Here is an 18,797-nt window from a genome sequence, read left to right on the forward strand (position 1 = left end):
TTTCTGTGGGCCCTCAAAAGGAAGTTTGGGGAATAGTAAGTTCTAGGAGAATCTGAAAGCCCCCTTTATAATAATGATCCTATTAGGTATCTGCCAATTCCCAGTGGAATGAGTACAGGGGTGCATTGGTACCTCTTAGCCATTCCCACAAAGAGTTTAAGGGGTTGATTTACTAACCTTATAAACACGCCACGAACAAGTATACACCTCTGTAGTGTGTTCCCTCCCAGCATGATCTATTGGTGGAATCTAGACACCTTTGTAGTGTGTACACACCCAGCAGGTGTGTTGTGCAAAGCCCTGCAAAGCCCTGCATGAATTGCAAGGTGATGTTGTGTAAATTAGCTCTACGTTGTGTTGCTTGCGTTGATGAATGCAGGAATGTAAATGCATGAGCTAACCATTTTTGTCTAAACTGTGAAGCAGCATTATATATGCATCATGTGCATGATTTTTCAATATATGGCATTAGTGGAAATATGCTTTTAGAGACTTGCATGCCGCTATTAGAGCGGCGTGTAGCCTATGGCGCATGCTACATGACGCGCACGTACGTAAATACATAAACACGCACCATAATGGCGTGAAAATGTGACACGTTGCTCGTGTTTGGTTGATAAATAAGTTTTGCTCTGTAAAAATGCACATGCACCTGGTTCGTGTGTGTGTTTAGGTTAGTAAATCACCCCCTAAGTGTCACTAAACTCAAGAATGTCCAAGAACATTTTCGAATGTCCTAGAATGTCCAAGAACATGCAAGAAGGTTCAAGAACTTCCAGAACGTCTAAGAATGTCTTTACTAAGACATGTCTGTCTCATAATGTCTTGTCTAAGATGTTCTTGTCTAAGAATGTCCAAGAAAATTCAAGAACATCCAAAAATGTCCAGGAAAAACATTTAAATACTCCTTGGGTCTGATTTCCTATAGAAGGGTGGCTACCTTCACTCTACACTATCCCACTATGTGTCCATCCTCCACTGCTCGCTCCCGAGATGGACTACGTAAGTTAGAATTTGTAGTGACTGAAGTATACACACACTGCTGGGCCACACGGAGTGGAATTGAGGACAAAGGGCAAATGTCCCCAGAAGTAAATCTAGCATCACTCATGGTGTCCAGCAGTGTATCCATCAATCAAGTCATCCAGCAAGGTAATACACAAACTTCATTGTTGTCGCTAACCAGATTCCCAGCTCCAGCTGATGGTATGTCCCTCAGCTTCCTGCAGGGCTATCAAACCTGCATTAGATGTGGTGACGCCAGTGGTCCTTAGACCACCAGAGCCTAGAGAAGAAGAGGCTGAAGGGACCTCTAGCAGCCCAAAAGAAATCCAACGGAAGCGGGGATCGGGTAAGCAAATCTGCTTTATTCTAGTCCCCTAGACATAAACGAGCACTTAAGCCTTGCTCGAGGGTAGCGCCAATGCAAATGTAGTTTTTTTGTTTGCCCAGAGATGGGCTTTAACTTCCAGTAGCCAAATGCTCTACAGTTCAACCACATGCCTCCCTCTACAGAACCTCTGATCTCATTCTGAGTATGTCAGATGAAGGCCAGTCACAATAAAAGGAGAGTTTGTTCCGGTGAGAGAAGGCGATCCGCATTGTGAACATACTATAGGATGTAACAACCAATGCGTGACCAACGTTCGCATCTTCTACCATTCACTTCAATTCCTGGAACAGATTCACAGCTTACAGCAAACATGAGAGTTTGCAGGGTCACACAGACAATGTCACATCAACTGAAATCTCTTTATAAGTTGAAAAGAGCTCCAGGGATACATATTAAAGGAGCACTCTGGTCATAAAAATTGTGAAATGGCTAAGTGGCTCCTATTTCCACCCTGGGTGCCTTGCATGCTGAATCCCGGAGATTACTGGTCTGAAGTAATCACTGGAGATATTTACTTTAGCTCTCCAGTGGTTACTAAAATGTTGTGGTTTAGGCTGATTTGCAGTCTGGCATTATCTGGTTAAGTACAGGTGTTCTGCTATTGATTAAACCTACCTGAGTAGAGTGTTACCCTGCCACAGAGTTGGGCAGCCAATAGGAGAAAATCAGGAGTGTCTATGCCTCACCAGCCAATCACTAGGAGTTTCATGGCCAGTGGTGCATGCAGCAGGAGTGCATATATACTCAGGGGTTTGCCATGTGCTCAGTTCTTCAGTGCGCCCTCAAGCTTAGCCTGGGGGTAGGTTTCACACTGTTGAAGAGGCTGACTAAGCCTAAAGCCTGGAGGAGGCCACATGCGGACCCAGGAGGGCTCTAGAACTATCTGAGGAGAACCAGAGGAGCCCTATGACTGTTGAAGGTACCAGGAGCTGATATGGACCTCATGAACAAGTCTAGTGTAAGACCATGCCTGGCCGCAGAGATACGACTGTGCATGCGCATAGGCCTGTTTGCCGCATTTGCGGGAAACGGGGGCTATTGCGCATGCACCAACGGCAGCCGGATGCGCGAAGTCGTGCTAACATGGTGCACAGGAAATGACTCACTCTGTCTGGGGATGATCCTATTTAAGCCAGCCCAACTCCCGTAATCATTGCTGAGTGGTCTTTCAGCTTTAGTGTGTGTGTTCCTGTACCTTGCCTGTTGCTGTATTATTATCGACCCGGATTCCTAGACCTTGCCTGACTGCTACCTGCCTCTGACTTCTGCTTGTCCCTGGATTCTCCTTTGCCTTCTCCTTTTGTACCTTGCCGCCCGATTGTTGCTGACCCCGGCTTGCCCGACTCCACTCTGCTCCAGCCGCATCAACACCTGCTTCCTGCTTCACTGAAGACGGGCCTCAAGGACCTGTCCAGGCCCAGTATCCTGCATCTTCCGGCACCGGTGCTGCCCGCTGTTCCCCCACCTCCTGTCTCCACATTCAGGGGTGTGGAACTCGTGCTGCAAAGGAGGCCTCCTCACAACTCGGCTCCCCACCAGGTACGTGACACTAGTGTCTCTCCCAGCAAAGATCTCATGCACATCCCTATTCAGCTGTTGCTTTGTTGCCCAGTGTCAGCCTGTTCTCCGAGTAATTCTGCACCATTGAAAGAATAGGTGAGTCTGGGGTCTGTTCTATTTTTGACATGGATGTCCTAAGCCATATACCCTCTCTCCCAGTTATGATGTTCTTCCATAAATCATTCAAAAAGGCACTTAAAGTGACTGGCACCCAATTTGTCGATCACATGTCCCTTCACTGGCTGAGGATCTGCCCCTGAGAGTGAAACATTGGCCCTCCCTACCCTTTGGAGGTCCACCTCAGGCCTCTGGGGGTCAGGGTGCTACATTTTAAACACACGGAAATATTGGCTTTAAGTTGATTGAGCCCTTTAAGCATCCCCGCACTGAATGCCGCTGTTCTGAAATGCTGATACAGTTTAGATGCGATTTGTCTCTATAAAATTAAAAATTCATGAGAGGATTTCGCCTGTGTAGTCCGCCCAGCATCAGAATTTAGAAATAAAACCATAAAACAAACACAGGGGTTTAAAAAACTCCAACTGTCAGCGTATTCCTAATGAACAGATGCATCTTCGTTGGCTACAGATATTAGCTGTATCGTGGTGTACTTTATATAATGCGGAAACGAGGACGGCGTCTCAGCTCGGTCGGTGAAATTATAAATAGGAAGACTTGTAACCCTTTTATTGCTAATCATTCATTGGAAGCTGGCTGATTGGGCAATTAGATTGTAATGTTTGGGTCCAGATTTGAGATGCCAATGCTGCACATTTTTGGGCCATTCGCCCTGTATGGGTAAAGCTTATGTTCCCAATAAAATGCATCTATATCCCAAACTTTTTTTTTGTTAGTTTTGGATTGGGAAAGCGTTGTAGCCCCTATCAGGTTTGGGGTTGTGAACTCTATGATCACTGGTGGCTGTACAGGTACAGTATACTCTATATACTTCCATATTATGGTAAAAGCTTACCCCTTGCAGATAGAACTTGATTTCCCCTTTAAGCATTTTCAATAAATTAATAATTGTACTAAACGGTGATTTTCTTTAATACCAGACAGGAATTTTGCACAACAGTATACATAACCTAACAATGAACTTCTCTTATTACGGTCTGTTAAATATACAATGCAATGCGTTTTTTCATATATCTGTTCCACAAGTGCAAAAATTAGCTGTTGATCCTCCCGGAAACTAGCAATTTTCATAAAACACCTCCCCCTGTTTGAGGGATTTTCTGAAGTTCTAACACGCTTCCTGCCCTAAGGTGATAACACTTCTCCTCCATAGATACAGAGCAGTGAGTGAGCGTTGTCACCCTAGGACAGAAAGTATGTTACTGGCAGGATTACCAGGTGAAAATAAAGGAGAAAAATGCAGCCGCCACATCTGAGCATTTGATAACCTGCAACATAGAGTAAGGCCCCGTTCACACTGAGCGATTTATCGCGCGATTTTTGCAGCGACATCGCTCATATTTCCGCGCAATATCGCTCTATGTAGCTTCTCCAATACATTTCAATGGAGCTGTTCACATCTCGTCACTCAATATCGCTCAATATCGATCAATATCGCTTGTAGCTCGTCGCTGGTAGCTTGACGCTCCTACATGACCCTTTTTTAGAGCGATTTTGAGCGATATTGCTCCTGATTGCATACAGCCCAATAGGAAAAAGTTGCGCGATGTCGCGCGACACGTCGCTCAATATCGCTCAAAGTCGTGCGATTTTTCATGTCGCTCAGTGTGAATGGGGCCTCAGACATTAGGTTCTTGGGTTTAACAGTTGGCCTAGCAAGGAAGAAACAGATGATAGATACCAACTGTCAACTGATTGCTGGGAATCCTCGCATATGTAGAGGTGGGATGTGTGTGGGACCAACCCATGAAGTGGGCAAGGTGGGCAGTCCTGGCATATTTAGAGGACCTGGGGGCGGGTCTGGGGGGACCAACCTGCGGACGTCTGGGAGGACCAAACCATAGTGAACCCAGGAAGTTGATGGACCAAATGTGGACAGAGGGTTGGGGTTAACAATTTCCCAGGATCCAGGACCATAAGGTTGGTAAAAACCTAAGATCGGAGCTGGGTTTATTTAGTAAATGGGAAGTTGCAGTAACATGCAGCACCTTATGGCAAACAACCTTCGTGTCTGCACTGCCTCGATTATCAGATATACCTTGCTCTCTACCTCTTAAGCTGCGATCAGTCAGACAAGCTGATTTACAAAGACAGACAATAGCAGTAAGGAAAGCAGATTAGCGGACTCATCTAAAGATTATAGGTGGACAGCATATTGTATCATTGTGTGTGAAGGACTCTGATATAAGGATCATCTTGGGTCAGGGCTTTCCATCTAAGGCGTCCTTACTCAGCCGTTTTACCTAGAGGAGCCCTTGAAATAATTTTTTGGTCTCAAGGAACCCCAGCTAAGAATTATTATATCCACAGCTAATGGTGCATCAAGTGTAATCAGTAAGTTGTAGATATCATCATATACAGAATTGGTGTACCAATAGCATTTGACACCCCAGGCGGGTCATACCTAACCTAACCACCATAAAACCAGACGGTAACCTCTGTAAGGTCCTGTCCTATTAGTGTTCAGAGATGAAGCCTCCCACCCCGCTTTAATTGGCGGTCAGTAGAAGTGTATTGAGGGTAGGAATTGAAACGCCACACCAATTAAAATAGTCCAGATACAATATATTGCATTAGGGTCAGATGACATTCATATAGAGTAGCCAACACATTTCATTTTTAATGGGACTACTTCAGGCTTGTCAGCTGCTGGTTTAGGATGCCAAGCCGCCTGACAAGCCTGAAGTGCTCACATCACAACTCAAGGCAACTTTCAAGCTGCAGGGATTGTAGTCCACGTACATGATCTCTCCCATTAAACCATGATGAAGGGGGGGTGTTTTGGACCCATGAAACATGTTGGCTACTCCACTTGAATGTCTTCTGACCCTAATGGAATAAAGTTTTATCTGGACTATTTTACATGGTGTGGCGGTTCAATTTCTACATCTTCTGTGTACATTGTCGAGCCAAGGATACTGTGGAGATCATTTGGCTTGTGGAACCACCTACCCATTAGCCAGATCAGCCATATTCGCATCACTTTACCACTATTGGATGAGAGACACCAGCATAATAAGCACACAGCTCCACCACTTCCTTTTCACTTCCAAATACCCTATATTGATGGTCCTTGTAGAAAGGCCCAGAAAAAGGTGGTCAGCAGAAAAGGGTCTCTTACATTTATGGCCGGTGGGACAAGGGACCACTTATATTGGTAGACAGTTGGAGAAATAATATCCTTTATATTAATGGTTGCATTTGTGTATAGACAAAGAACCCTTGGCAACCTCTACAGGAAGCCTTAGCTCCCACTGCTTGTGAAAGTCTGATCTAGGGCCACAAGCAGGTCTGAATTTGGGTGGAGTTCCAGTTAGAGAATTTCAAATTTCGGAGGTTTGCAGGATGTTTTTGAAGATTCAGCTGAACCACAACTGATGGACCTTTTAAACTTATTGCTGATGTCTGGTAGTGAGATATAGACTGCCTGGCCAAAAAAAGGTCACACTCTCTAATATTTCATTGGACCACCTTTAGCTGTGATTACGTGGTATTATTTTGATAAGCTTATGCAATGTGACATTTATTTTCGTCCAGAGTGGCATTCATTTTTCACCAAGATCTTGTAGTGATGATGGGAGAGTCTGAACATTGTGTAAAGTCTTCTCCAGCACATGTCAAAGATTCTCAACGGGGTTAAGGTCTGGACTCTGTGGTGGCCAATCCATGTGTGAGAATGATGTCTCATGCTCCCTGAACCACTCTTTCACAATCTGAGCCCGATGAATCCTGACATTGTCATCTTGGAATATGCCCAATGTGCCCATCAGGGAAGAAAGAAATCCGATTTTCCCATAGGATTATATGAGCATTTATTGTAGTATAGGCATGTTATTTACCTGTAAGAGCCTCCCTTATGTAGACATCCAAAAGCTTGAGACTGTTGCTGGGTGCTGCCATCTTAAATGTGATGCCCGGGCAGCCTCGGAGTGACACTCAATTGACACTCATTAGTATTTCCCTTCTCTTCTCCCCTGACAGTGATATAAAAGGTTATGTATGGAGAAGAAGGTAGGGAACCTTGGCCAACACAGACAGTAATTAGACACTCCTATAAGAGGAGAGGGCTTTGACGTGCAAGGAGGGGGGAGGTGGGCTAGGGAATGAACTCTTCCAGGAATGGTCAAAAATTTAGAAAGTTCCAAGGCACATTGCAAGCAAATAATCATTTATGGAGATGAAAAACACTACAAGTAAACATATAAAATACTAGCTTTTCTGTGCTTTCAACTGCAAGTTTTTAGGGTGATGGCAGGTTCTCTTTAAAGGACAACTGCTATGAAAATATTAGAAATTGTTCTCTGTGAAGGATTTCAGGTCATGGTGTCATGGAATAGCTGGTTGGATGAGTGGTGAAGCACATTTAGCTCTTCTAAACCACTTTTATAGCCCAACTCCCACCAAAGCTATTGTGTGCAGAGAGCGGAGAAGGGTTAGAACTGCTGTCAGGTTTCTATGGTCATGGTCATTGACCCCATTTTAGACATCTCCCCTTACTTCCTGTCCTGGTGACACCAACATTGGTATCGCCTCAACTGGAAGACGTAGGCAGCATGAAAAACGTTTTGGAGAGATGTCCCATCACTTCCTGTCTTTTCCTTTCCTGACTCTATGCAGATTCATGAAACCGGCTTTAGCTGAAGTTGGACTTTGAAGAAATGGATGAATTTACCTTTCTCTCAGTATACAATCCACTCCAGGTTACTCGGTCTATGCTATGCTATCATTAGAGCTTCCCACTTTCTAGCTAGAAAAGAAGGACCCTAATTAGGGCACGGATGAAAGGGCAGTCAGCCCCATCTTGCACCTATTACACGTACATTATGCATATAGAGGATGTAGCTGCCATGTACTTCCTGCCATTCAGCTGGGGAAGATGCTGACAAGCAGAATGGAAGAATTATTTTCTTAGCCTCCTTCTTCACAGCCACATCCTGGAAATATTACAACTGTCCCATCCTCCCCACCTATGCAGGTAGGTCTCTGTAACAGAGCACTTGTAGTGAGTGGCCAAAGGGACTGATCAGTCATTTAATGCTGGTAAGGGTCCATCTTCCTAGCTATATGGTAATGGTAGAGGGTTTGTTTGTCCCATACAAGAACAGAAGAGAAATCCATCAGAGGTGCCTATGAAAAAGGAAATGCTTGAGAACTATATCTACAGAACGTTAGTATTTATTGGTCATAGAAACATTTAAAATACTTCTGTCCAATAAACACTTGCCTGAAGATGCAGTTCTCAAGCATCTCTTGTTGACTTCATCTCCTGGTCCTTTTTAGGGCAAATAACCCCTTATTAGCACAGGGGTAGGAAACATCAGCACTCCAGGTGTAGAAAAAGTGTAGGAGGGGGTAAGAGATGAGTGCTCGGGTGAGTAAATCTGCTTTATTTGAGTCCACTAGACAAAACAAACACTTAATCCTTGCAGTGCAAGGGGTAACACCATTGCAAGGGTACGTTTTTATAGTCCAACAGTTCTTCTGTAGATTGGGGGGCAGTGCATTGGGTTAGTTGCTCTTTGTGCATGTTCCGAAGGGGGGGCATTGTTGATGGATGTCTAAGGGAGGAGGGGAGAGTCTGGGCTTGCTTGTGGGGCAGTTCGTCCCACCCAGTTCACTGACATCACTGGTTGCCAGGAGCAGGGCGGGACACCAGCCTGAACATCCCCCTCAGCTCCTGGCAACCAGTGACATCAGTGAGCTGGGCGGGACAGCAGCCAGAGCTTCACAGGTTGCTAAGAGCTTCTAGCAACCTGGGATGCTCTGGCTGGAAAGGGGACAGCAGGCACACTTGCCACCCCCTTTCTGGCCAGAGCATCTTTCATATGACCCAATGAGATGCCACATGAGGCAACAACCTTAGGCTGTCTCATTAAAGGGATGGCCCTGTTTGCAACAACAACATGCAAGCAGCTGCTGACAGAAGTTGTTCAATCTCACAACACTTCAATAACATCCAACTATATATTGATTATTGAGTCAACATTAATTTGTTTCATTTTTTTTTAAGCCCTGAACAAGAGGGTCGAGTTACAGCTCCCATAACACGTTGGCTTTGCAATCTATCATTGAAATAAACTTGTATTTATTATGGTGTGGTGCCTTAGTTCTAAATTTACTGGTCACAGTGGCCAATGATGACACCCATATAGGACACAGGGATGTAAATTAGCCCCAAGCCTGAAGCTGAGGAACACAAGCCTTTATTTAAGTGAATCTGGTTTCAAAGGGGCATGCACAAGAAGGTTTTCATTTTCTGTTCTTGCAAAAGATTGCAAGAACAGAAAATGTAAATGAACATAATATAATTTTTCACATCAGGCTTACTTTGAAGTCCAAACATTTTTTGAGTTTTGGATGCATGGGAAGGTTAGAACCTCTGGCCCACTGGGAAGATTGCCCTTCATTGCCTAGGACAGAGATGCGAACAAGGACAAGGGAGTGAAATCCCCAATGGGGAAGACATACAAAAGCTTGGTAGAGTTTCCAATCCCTCACACCTCCTTAACAAAACCCAAAAACATGGCCAGGAATTGGGCATTACATTAGCAGAACCTGCCATTATGTTAGAATTTTCACAGTCCCTGGAAGACACCGGACAGGACACTGCTGAGAACCGAGAACTATTTATTACCTCCGTGTGCGCTACAAATCAAAAACCGTACATTCTCAATGCCATTAAAGTGACGTCTTCATTCACAACACAGGGAGCTAAGTTCAGAAGATACAGAAGGGAAGGTCGGGCAGGAAGCAAAAGTGTTCTCGCGTGGCGTCAAAAGTCAACAGATCAAGAAAGGACAAGTAACACACACGGGGGCGGACGGTTATATATACGCTAATTGGCACATCGCTTTATTTTTGGAAAACAAACTGTAGGGAGGGCTAATAATTCTTTTTTTTGTTGTTGTTTTTAGTTTTTTGATAAGTTCATTCCATCACATTGAAGAACAAAAAAAAAAAGAGAAAAAAAAAAAAAAAGGAAAACAGAAACGGAAATAAAAGACGCCTTTTCTTTTTTTTTAACGTTTCACTGGAAAGATCTGGAACCGGGAGGAGTACATTGCACACAGTGTAACAGAGAGATAGGTCACGGGAGGCGGTATTAAACTTGGATACAGTGCAAGAGTTTCCAAAATGAATTGATTGGACCATACTGGATAACTCGCCATAACAACACCAAGAAAACACTTAAAAAAATGTTTAAGCCACACTGTTGGACTGAAACTTTCCTGCCTGTTATAGAATCTGCCACACAGAGAGAGAGAGAGAGATAGAAGGGGGGCAAAGGGGTGAGGTGGAGGAACCCACGTGAGGAGGAGAAGGGGAGGGGAGGTCGAGAGAACGGATAGGGTGGTTCATAAGGGCAAAACAATGGAGTCCAAGAGGAGATAACGGGGGACATTTCAATGTGTTCAGGCATTTTCTTGGTCCGCCTTGGTCTCGTCGCTTGCAGCCTCTTCTTGTTGGGCACTTTCGCTAGGTTTGGTTCCTTCTACATCACCTGCAAGAAGAACACATCGAGACAAAATAAGCAACCGGGTGCCTTGAAAATGCATGTTTTCAATGTCATCATAACTGATCAATGCATATCCTGAATTTCTTATAAACCTGAAACACGGACAATGAGAACTTGAGGAAGTGGAGACTTCCCTTATGTCAAAGTGAATAGTTGATCCAGAGGTATAGGCAGCAGAAGTTACATACAAAGCTTAAAGTGATACTAAACTCAGGAGTTACATTTTAAAAATGCATTCAGGTACCTTAAAGGAGAACTATGGGGTTAAGGCTTTTCCCCATAGTTCTCCTTAGGGACAAACCAGCGTCCTCCCGTCACCCTGCTGCTCGCGGTATACTGAGACGCCGCAGCCGAAGGGGATCCCGACAATTGTGCCGGAATCCGCCCAGCTGCGTGACTGACAGCTGGCTCTGCCTATCTAGAGGCAGAGCCAGCTGTACCCGCCCCCTCCCCTGTCCGTTCCGCCAGTCAGCGCTGGCGGATCGGAATCCAGCCCCTCCCCTGTCACGGCAGAGAGCCGTAACAGGATCGAGAGGTAAGCGAACGCCGCTATGTGTTCGCTCACCTCCCGATCTACTGAGCCGACCTGTGACAGTCTCATTGTCACAGGTCGGCTAGAACTATGAGGTGAGTGAAAAGCGCTCACCTCATAGTTCTCCTTTAACTAGTAACAACAATGTATCTTATTTGTGTATCACTCGGCTGTAGATCCTCCAATCATCTCTGAATTGGTGCTGACACTGTCCTTCCTTCTGGAGGGGGGCTACTTATGTTCCCCATGGTCCCTGTGTGTGTTGTAAAGTAGTCACCGCTCTAAGCTCGCTCCTGTGATGGACTACAATCTCAATACAAATGAGTGAAGTAAACATGAGATTGTAGTCCATCCCGGGAGCGAGCTTGGAGCGGTGACTACTTTACAACACACACAGGGACCATGGGGAACAAAAGACAGAGAGATACAAAGTAACATTGTTACTTTTTATTTACTCTGATTCAATCATCTGCAGATCAGACGCTTGAGTTTCAATGTGCGTAAAAAACGTTTTTTAAATAAAAAATATTTGCCCCTATTTAACCACTAATCAGCCCTAAATAAAGCCTTCTTCCTCTTCTCTCCTCATCTAATTTTACAAAAAGTGAAATAAAACAAAAAACTGTATTTCCTTTGCAATGCTTTCAGAATTCTAATTTTTGTGGGATTTTAAATGTGTAACATTATAGAATAAATGTTATACTTTTTATCTACAATAACACTGATTGAATTGGAAAAAAAGTGTTTTTTTTTAAAATTTTTATGGACTGCATAAAAAAGAAAATAACAACAGTAATGTCGGGACCCGTCCCGGCTACGGCAGTCTCAGTATACCGCGAGCCGTAGCTCATTATATACTGAGCTTTGGGTGACGGGAGGACGCTAGATTATGTCCTCTCGTGACGCTTAAGAGAACTATGGGGAAAAGCCCTAACCCCATAGTTCTCTTTTAAGTAATGACAAAGCTCTTGCTGAATAAACAATGTGGAAATCGCTCTGGTCCATAGGAGGTGTACAGGTGTGAAAGTTGAAGTTATTATTATTTTTTTATATTCTACTTCAGTCTAAATGAAGTCTGTATACTCGTTTCCTATATAAGCACATCAACATTCAACCTGCGAAGGGGCAGGAAACCATAACTCAAGCTGGCTCTGCTGCATTGCACAGTGCTACGAATCCAATAAGCTGATTGGAGGAAGTATCACAGAGAGGACCTCATTAGTAAGCCGCAGTTCCTTCTCTATCCAATCACAGCCTTGACCGAACTGTACAACTTTGACTGCAGTGGAGAAAAAAAATGGTCAGGACTTTGTATAGCATGAAGCCGGGGTGTCGGTAATAGAAAACCGTTGGAATACAACTCAAATGTTTCTTTATTTAGTATCAAATGAACGGTTCACAGAGTAAAAACCCACTGATGCGTTTCAGCCACACATGGCCTTAGTCATAGCTGTGTCAGGTATGACTAAGGCCATGTGTGGCTGAAACGCGTCAGAGGGTCTTTTCTATGTGAACCATGCTTTTGCTATTTAATAAAGGAACAATGCAAGAAGCTGTGCGCTGGAACTTGTTATATGTATGCTGTGGTTTGAGGTGGAAGGAGCCCTTTCTGAGCACCGGCATTCACCTTCTTCCTTCAATCTGTGGGCATAGGTAATAGGTAGAGCAGGTTTCTTGTACATGTGCTATTGTATATTTAACTTCAGGATGTGTAAACATGGAGGCACAATCAGACAGCAGGTGGATTTTGACAATATTATCAGGATCATTCCTGGCTGCAGCACGACTCTGGCTGCAGCGCAATAGCCCGCTATATGCTGATTTTTGGGTCACAGGAGGACGTCTGGGTCACAGGAGGACATAGTTCTCCTTTAAGCCTACACTCACAATTTGATTCTCCATATTTGTATGATCATTTTTACCTTTCAAATAATTTTCTTACTGCTTGCAAGATATTTAATGGTCAAAAAAATTCAGAGGCAAAGAGAAAAGGTTTTTTTTATATCCCGCTGAACAGGTAATCCGGCAATACATCAATCCTACTTTATGCCAACCGGCCCGTCTTCCTTATAACTCCGCAAATAAGATTACAGCTCCTCTAGGACACAGATTACTTTAATCTCATATAATCCTACTGTAATTTGAACAACACCACACAGGTTTAAAAAGGGAAATAAAAAAAAAAACACATTAATATAATAAACGCCACAAAGACGGATTTGCTCACAAGTGAAAACTAGTATTTTACTACCTCTCCGCGTCCCCCCGGCATATACTTGTAACAAACACTTGCTGATAGGATATAAAAAAAGCTTAAATGTTTCCTTAAGCCTATTAAATGCCCTTTAAAAGTTTAAAGTTTTCACACTCCTGTGCACAAGGGTGGAGACGGCAGCAGCAAACATTATAGTAGAAAAAGAGAGATGGAAAGATGAAGGAGAACGGAAAGAGGAGACCAACAGAAGGAAACCCGAACCCAATCCCTGAAGTTATACTTACCCATCTGCAGCATGCTCACCTTATCCTGTGCTGGCAGCAGTGGCATGGAGTCCTGCACCAAATAATAACTATAGTACGTCCTGTACTTGGGCCCCTCTGCTGCCAATTCCCAACTGTCAAAATGACAGCCAAGATGTGATATGTAAATACAGAAGCTGTAGAAGCTGCAGCTGTCAAAAAACAGACCATCTGGCACCGTGATTATAAACATTGTTCAGACAACATAGAGAGATACAAAGTAACATCATTTCTTTTGTATTGTCTGTGTTTCATTCATCTGAAGGTCAAAGGGATGAGCTTCAATCTGCATATGATGTCAGTTAAAGGAGAAGTATGAGGTGAGTGCTTTTCACTCACCTCATAGTTCTAGCCGACCTGTGACAATGAGACTGTCACAGGTCGGCTCAGTAGATCGGGAGGTGAGCGAACACATACCGGCGTTCGCTCACTTCTCGATCCTGTCACGGCTCTCTGCCATTACAGAGGAGGGGCTGGATTCCCCCCTCCGATCCACCAGCTCTGACTGGCGGAACGGACGGAGGAGGGGGCGGGTACAGCTGGCTCTGCCTCTAGATAGGCAGAGCCAGCTGTCAGTCACGCAGCTGGGCGGATCCCGGCATAATTGTCGGGATCCGCTTCAGCTGCGGCGTCTCAGTATACCGTGAGCTACAGCTCGCGGTATACTGAGCCTGGGGTGACAGGAGGACGCTAGTTTGTGTCCTCCCGTTACCCTAAGGAGAACTATGGGGAAAAGCCTTAACCCCATAGTTCTCCTTTAAGCCCAGGTTCACACCTCCGTGTTGTGTGAACGTGAGCCAAAATGCATGCTCTGATGGGCACTATAATAGAGGTCACCAGCACTCAATGATATGTGCAAGAAGTAAAGCACTTTTTATCGTGCACGCAGGTAATCACGTCACGTGCACTTCACCGCCGGCAGCCATTTTGGTGATGGATGTTGGCAAAGAGAGGAGGGGACATTCATCCAGCGGAATAAGGTATGTTCCAGGGTTCCTTCCTCTCTCATTCAGCCGTCATGCAGCTCAGTCCATGACCGCCCAACGTATCAGAGCCCGCAAATGGAGATCACCAGCACTCAACCAAAAGCGTGCAATCTTTCTGCTTTTTATTGAATTAACATGTCACAAGCGTCATACAGCCAACGTTTCAGGGACCACACAGGGTCCCTTCTTCACGGCAACATAGTGACTGTCAGTCATTTTGGTGTCACCCCCCCTTATGGTGTCACCCAGTGCAAGCCGCACCTCCCACACCCCCCTTGTGACACCCCTGTTCTCAAGGATCTTCAAAGTGTCATATGGATTGAGTCAACTGTCTGCTAACACTTCTGAGATTGGGAGTTACTGCTATCTTGCCACAGCTGTACGTTACAGAGGTCACACCTTCGATGCTTAGACCGGGAAGGCAGAACAGCAATACAGCCTGGTCTAGAACCCACCCCAGCCTGTGGCTGAACAATGAATGAGCAGGAGCTACATTGACGATGTCATTTTTTTATTTCTCACCCCCTGTAAGCACGTTCATACCGTTAGACTGACAGCATTGTATAAAGCAGTACCGCCTCTCCTTCTCCCAACCTGAATGTTTCTGCGCACAAAGAAAACATAACAAGATTAAATGTATTTTATATGTGCCCAGAGTTCAGCTATAAAGAAAAGAAAAAAGAAAAAGCACTTCCTCACACTCTAAAATAAATGTAGCTCTGCAGACGTGAATAGTAATAATGGCTATTTTTTTTTTTCAACTTGCAGTATCGGAATAAAAGGATTGTGTCTGAAAAAAAAAGTGGAACAGCTCTCAGCGAGCATCCAGAATTACAGCCTTAAAAGGGTAATTAGCTTAATGGCGAGACTGAGCCATTCACCGTATACAATAAAGCGCATACACACCTCCATCCGGAAAGGTTCTCTTCACAATGCCTCGGAAATCTTTTCACTCGCTGCCTCTGCCGCAACGTACTTTTGACAAGCCGTTGCGTTAGTAAGTTTCGGGGCAGCGTTCCCGCCAGCTGTAATATCTAGGTACGCTTTTTATAGGCATTATCCAGGTGACTGCAAATTGAACTGTGTACTTTACATGTGACGTAGTAGCAAAATGCAGAAAATATAAGATCTATAGACGTCGCGCAGGAAATGCTTAAAGGAGACCTGGATCGGTTTATTACTCAGTTGTTGTCTTGCCAGCGGGGCCGGATTTCCCACAAGGCCAACCAAGGCCCGGCCTTGGGGCAGCAGGGAGTAGAGGGGCAGCAAGGGTTGTGGAATTCCTATCTCCCGATGGCCGGGACTACGGGCGGGTAGTTGTTTTCTACATTTAGCCCTGCTTTGGGCAAGCAGAGCTAAATGTACAGCGGGCACATTTTATAAGCTCATAGGCATTGTCTGGTGTGGTCACGCATTTGGTCCTCCCATGTGGGTACCGGCATGCGGTGTGGGGACACCCGCGCACGTTACCCTGACACCTGGGAGGGCGACCATTGCGCCCCTTGTGCCTATTAATGGCTGTGAATGGAACCCGCATTATATGGCTCAATTCACAGACACAATGTACAAGTCAATTCTAGTGGTTCTGTGCCATGTGATCTCTGTGATGACCAATCACACTGATTACAAAACATACTACTGTTTACATTGATGATCCCGCCCCCTTCCTCTTAAGGAGGAAGGAGAGGAAATAGTTGACGGTTATGAATGGGAAATGAATGAACGGAGCAGCAGCTGATGGAGTGATTTTCACTAGCTGTGGGTTTGTAATAAAAAACAAAATATTACCCCATTTATAAATGGCTCTGGAGATACCACCCCTGTTCAGCCATTGCACCCATTGCAGCCTGTTAATTGAGCCTCTATTAGATGGCTCACTTCACAGACACTATGTATCAACCTCGTGATCGCAGTGATGACCAATCACCATGATCACAAAACATACTACTGTTTGCATTGATGATCCCTCCCTCTTCCTCTTATGGAGGAAGGAGAGGAAATAGTTGAAGTTTATGAATGGGAAATTAATAAATGAATGGATCAGCAGCAGCAGCTGATTCCTGATGAGGGATCTTCACTGGCTGTAAGTTTGTGTTTTGTTTAACCCTTTCACCTCCCTTCATCTCCTATGCATCTGATCTCCATCATGTCTCTGCAGTGACCTGTATAAGAATCCTTCACCTCCCTTACCTTGTACATTAAGCCCTTCATCTCCATCCTACCACAGTATGTGACCTGTACAGAATCCCAACCATCGAACTCCAGACCGTAATTCCAATGTAAGAGTCAACTGGGTGCTGGAATGACTTGCGGATGGTGCAAGACAATAACAAAGTAGTCCCCCACAGGGGCGTCCCGAGGCTGGGTGACACCCAGAGCGGTAACCGAGTGTCACCCCGCCGAGACATCACTGCGCAAGCGCGTGACGTCAACACGCGTGTGCACGATGACATCATCGCGCACGCGCGGCAGTATTCTGATACCTGCCGGCGGCCATCTTGGTTATGGACGCCGGCAGAGAGAGGAGGTACCAGTCACCCGGCGGGATAAGGTATGCCGCCGGGTCCCCTCCTCTCTTCTGATACTGTCGGGCGTTCGGTCCATGACCGAGCGCCCGACTTTTCAGAGGGGGGTGACACCAAAATGACTGTGAGTCATTTTGTTGTCACCCCTCCAATGGTGTCACCCGGGTGCGGGCCGCACCCCCCGCACCCCCCTTGTGACGCCACTGGTCCCCCACACCAAGATCCAGTGTATCAAAGCGTCTTTATTTGACTATGTTTGCCTGATGAAGGGAGCACTGTAGGTTCCACGGTATTGCTTTGTAACTGCAAACCATTCATGAAGACCATCCTTTTTACCAGACTTGTAGGTGTACCAAGATCACTAGTTTCTACTAGTGATTATGTTCGCTATGTTTGCCTGATGAAGGGACCGCTGTAGGTGTTAAATAAAGATGCTTTGATACACTGGATCTTGGTGTGTGGGTGAATACTTTGTTGCTGTCTGTACTAGGGATGCACCGATACAGATTCTCGTACTCGTATTGCGATGCGAGTATTTGTATTTGCCCAAATGCAATGGTACCTTCCCCAATACCGAAACTTCTGGTCAGAGGAAGATTTCCTCTGGCCGTCAGTGCCATAGGGGAACATGGAGCCGGCTTCCTAGGCAATCAGGAAGCCGGGTGGCGAGTTATCACCCAAACAGCCGGCTCCTTGCTGATTTGCCAGGAAGTCGGCTTCCCAGCCAATCAAAATCGGGCCGGTCAAACAGCCGGATCCTTGCTGAATGCTTGGGAAGCGGCTTTCAAGCCAATCAGCATGGAGCTGGCTTCCTGGCCAATCAGGAAGCCAGGAGGTTGGTCATTATTGGCCACCCAGATTCCTGATTGGGCGGGAAGCCGGCTCGATGCTGATTGGCTGGGAAGTCGGTTTCCCAGCCAATCACAATGGAGCCGGCCAAACAAAATGGAGGCGGCTTCCCAGGCAATCGGGAAGCTGGGCAGCATGTCAATAACTGCCACCCGGCTTCTTGATTGCCCAGGAAGTCAGTTCCATGGCAGCGGATACACCAGTATCCATACTCGGTATCGGCGAGTACAGAAAGCAATATATTGGTACTTGTACTCGATACAGAAAAAATGGTATTGGTGCATCCCTAGTCTGCACAGTATCCCTTCACCTCTTCCTTCTGTGTATGACCTGCACACATAATGTATCTAGTGCACAATCAACGAGATCCATGTTTTAACCAAAGAAAGATCAAGCCGTCTCAAAAAAAAGATATCAAAATATCAAATGAATTTGGACACAATGTTGCACGACTGAGTGAATGTCGGTCTAACTATCACAGCACAGAACACTGAAAATGGCTTGGGAAAAAAGGAGTATTACAGGCTGGTACTCAAGTGGTTAGGAACCCTAAAAACATGTTTTCTTTATGTCTCATTATGGTTTTTGTCAAAAACCTTTTGCATTTAGAGATGAATAACCCAAGCTAAACATTTACACACACACAAGTAAAATGAGTCAGAACAGTGACTCCTTCTCCGTTCTAGATCGCCGTATGGCACAGTCTTCGATTTCAATGGGAGGCAACCTGCCTAACAGCAGATATCTACTGCTACACAGTGCAAAAGAGTCTTAGGCACTT

The 18,797-nt window shown here is 45.2% G+C and overlaps 1 protein-coding gene across 1 annotated transcript in view; it reads right to left on the reverse strand.

Annotated features, from left to right (window-relative positions):
- Nucleotides 1–9,701: 9,701 nt before the first annotated feature.
- Nucleotides 9,702–18,797, reverse strand: part of GAP43 (growth associated protein 43) — a 57,635-nt gene continuing 48,539 nt past the window's right edge. Inside the window, exon 3 of the mRNA XM_018571670.1 lies at nucleotides 9,702–10,592. Within this exon, the coding sequence (XP_018427172.1) occupies nucleotides 10,504–10,592 (89 nt within the window). The 3' untranslated portion in view covers nucleotides 9,702–10,503. The remainder of the gene's footprint in view (nucleotides 10,593–18,797) is intronic.

The sequence above is a fragment of the Nanorana parkeri genome, unplaced genomic scaffold, assembly GCF_000935625.1.
Source record: "Nanorana parkeri isolate BGI_ZX_2015 unplaced genomic scaffold, ASM93562v1 scaffold1806, whole genome shotgun sequence".
NCBI lineage: Eukaryota > Metazoa > Chordata > Amphibia > Anura > Dicroglossidae > Nanorana > Nanorana parkeri.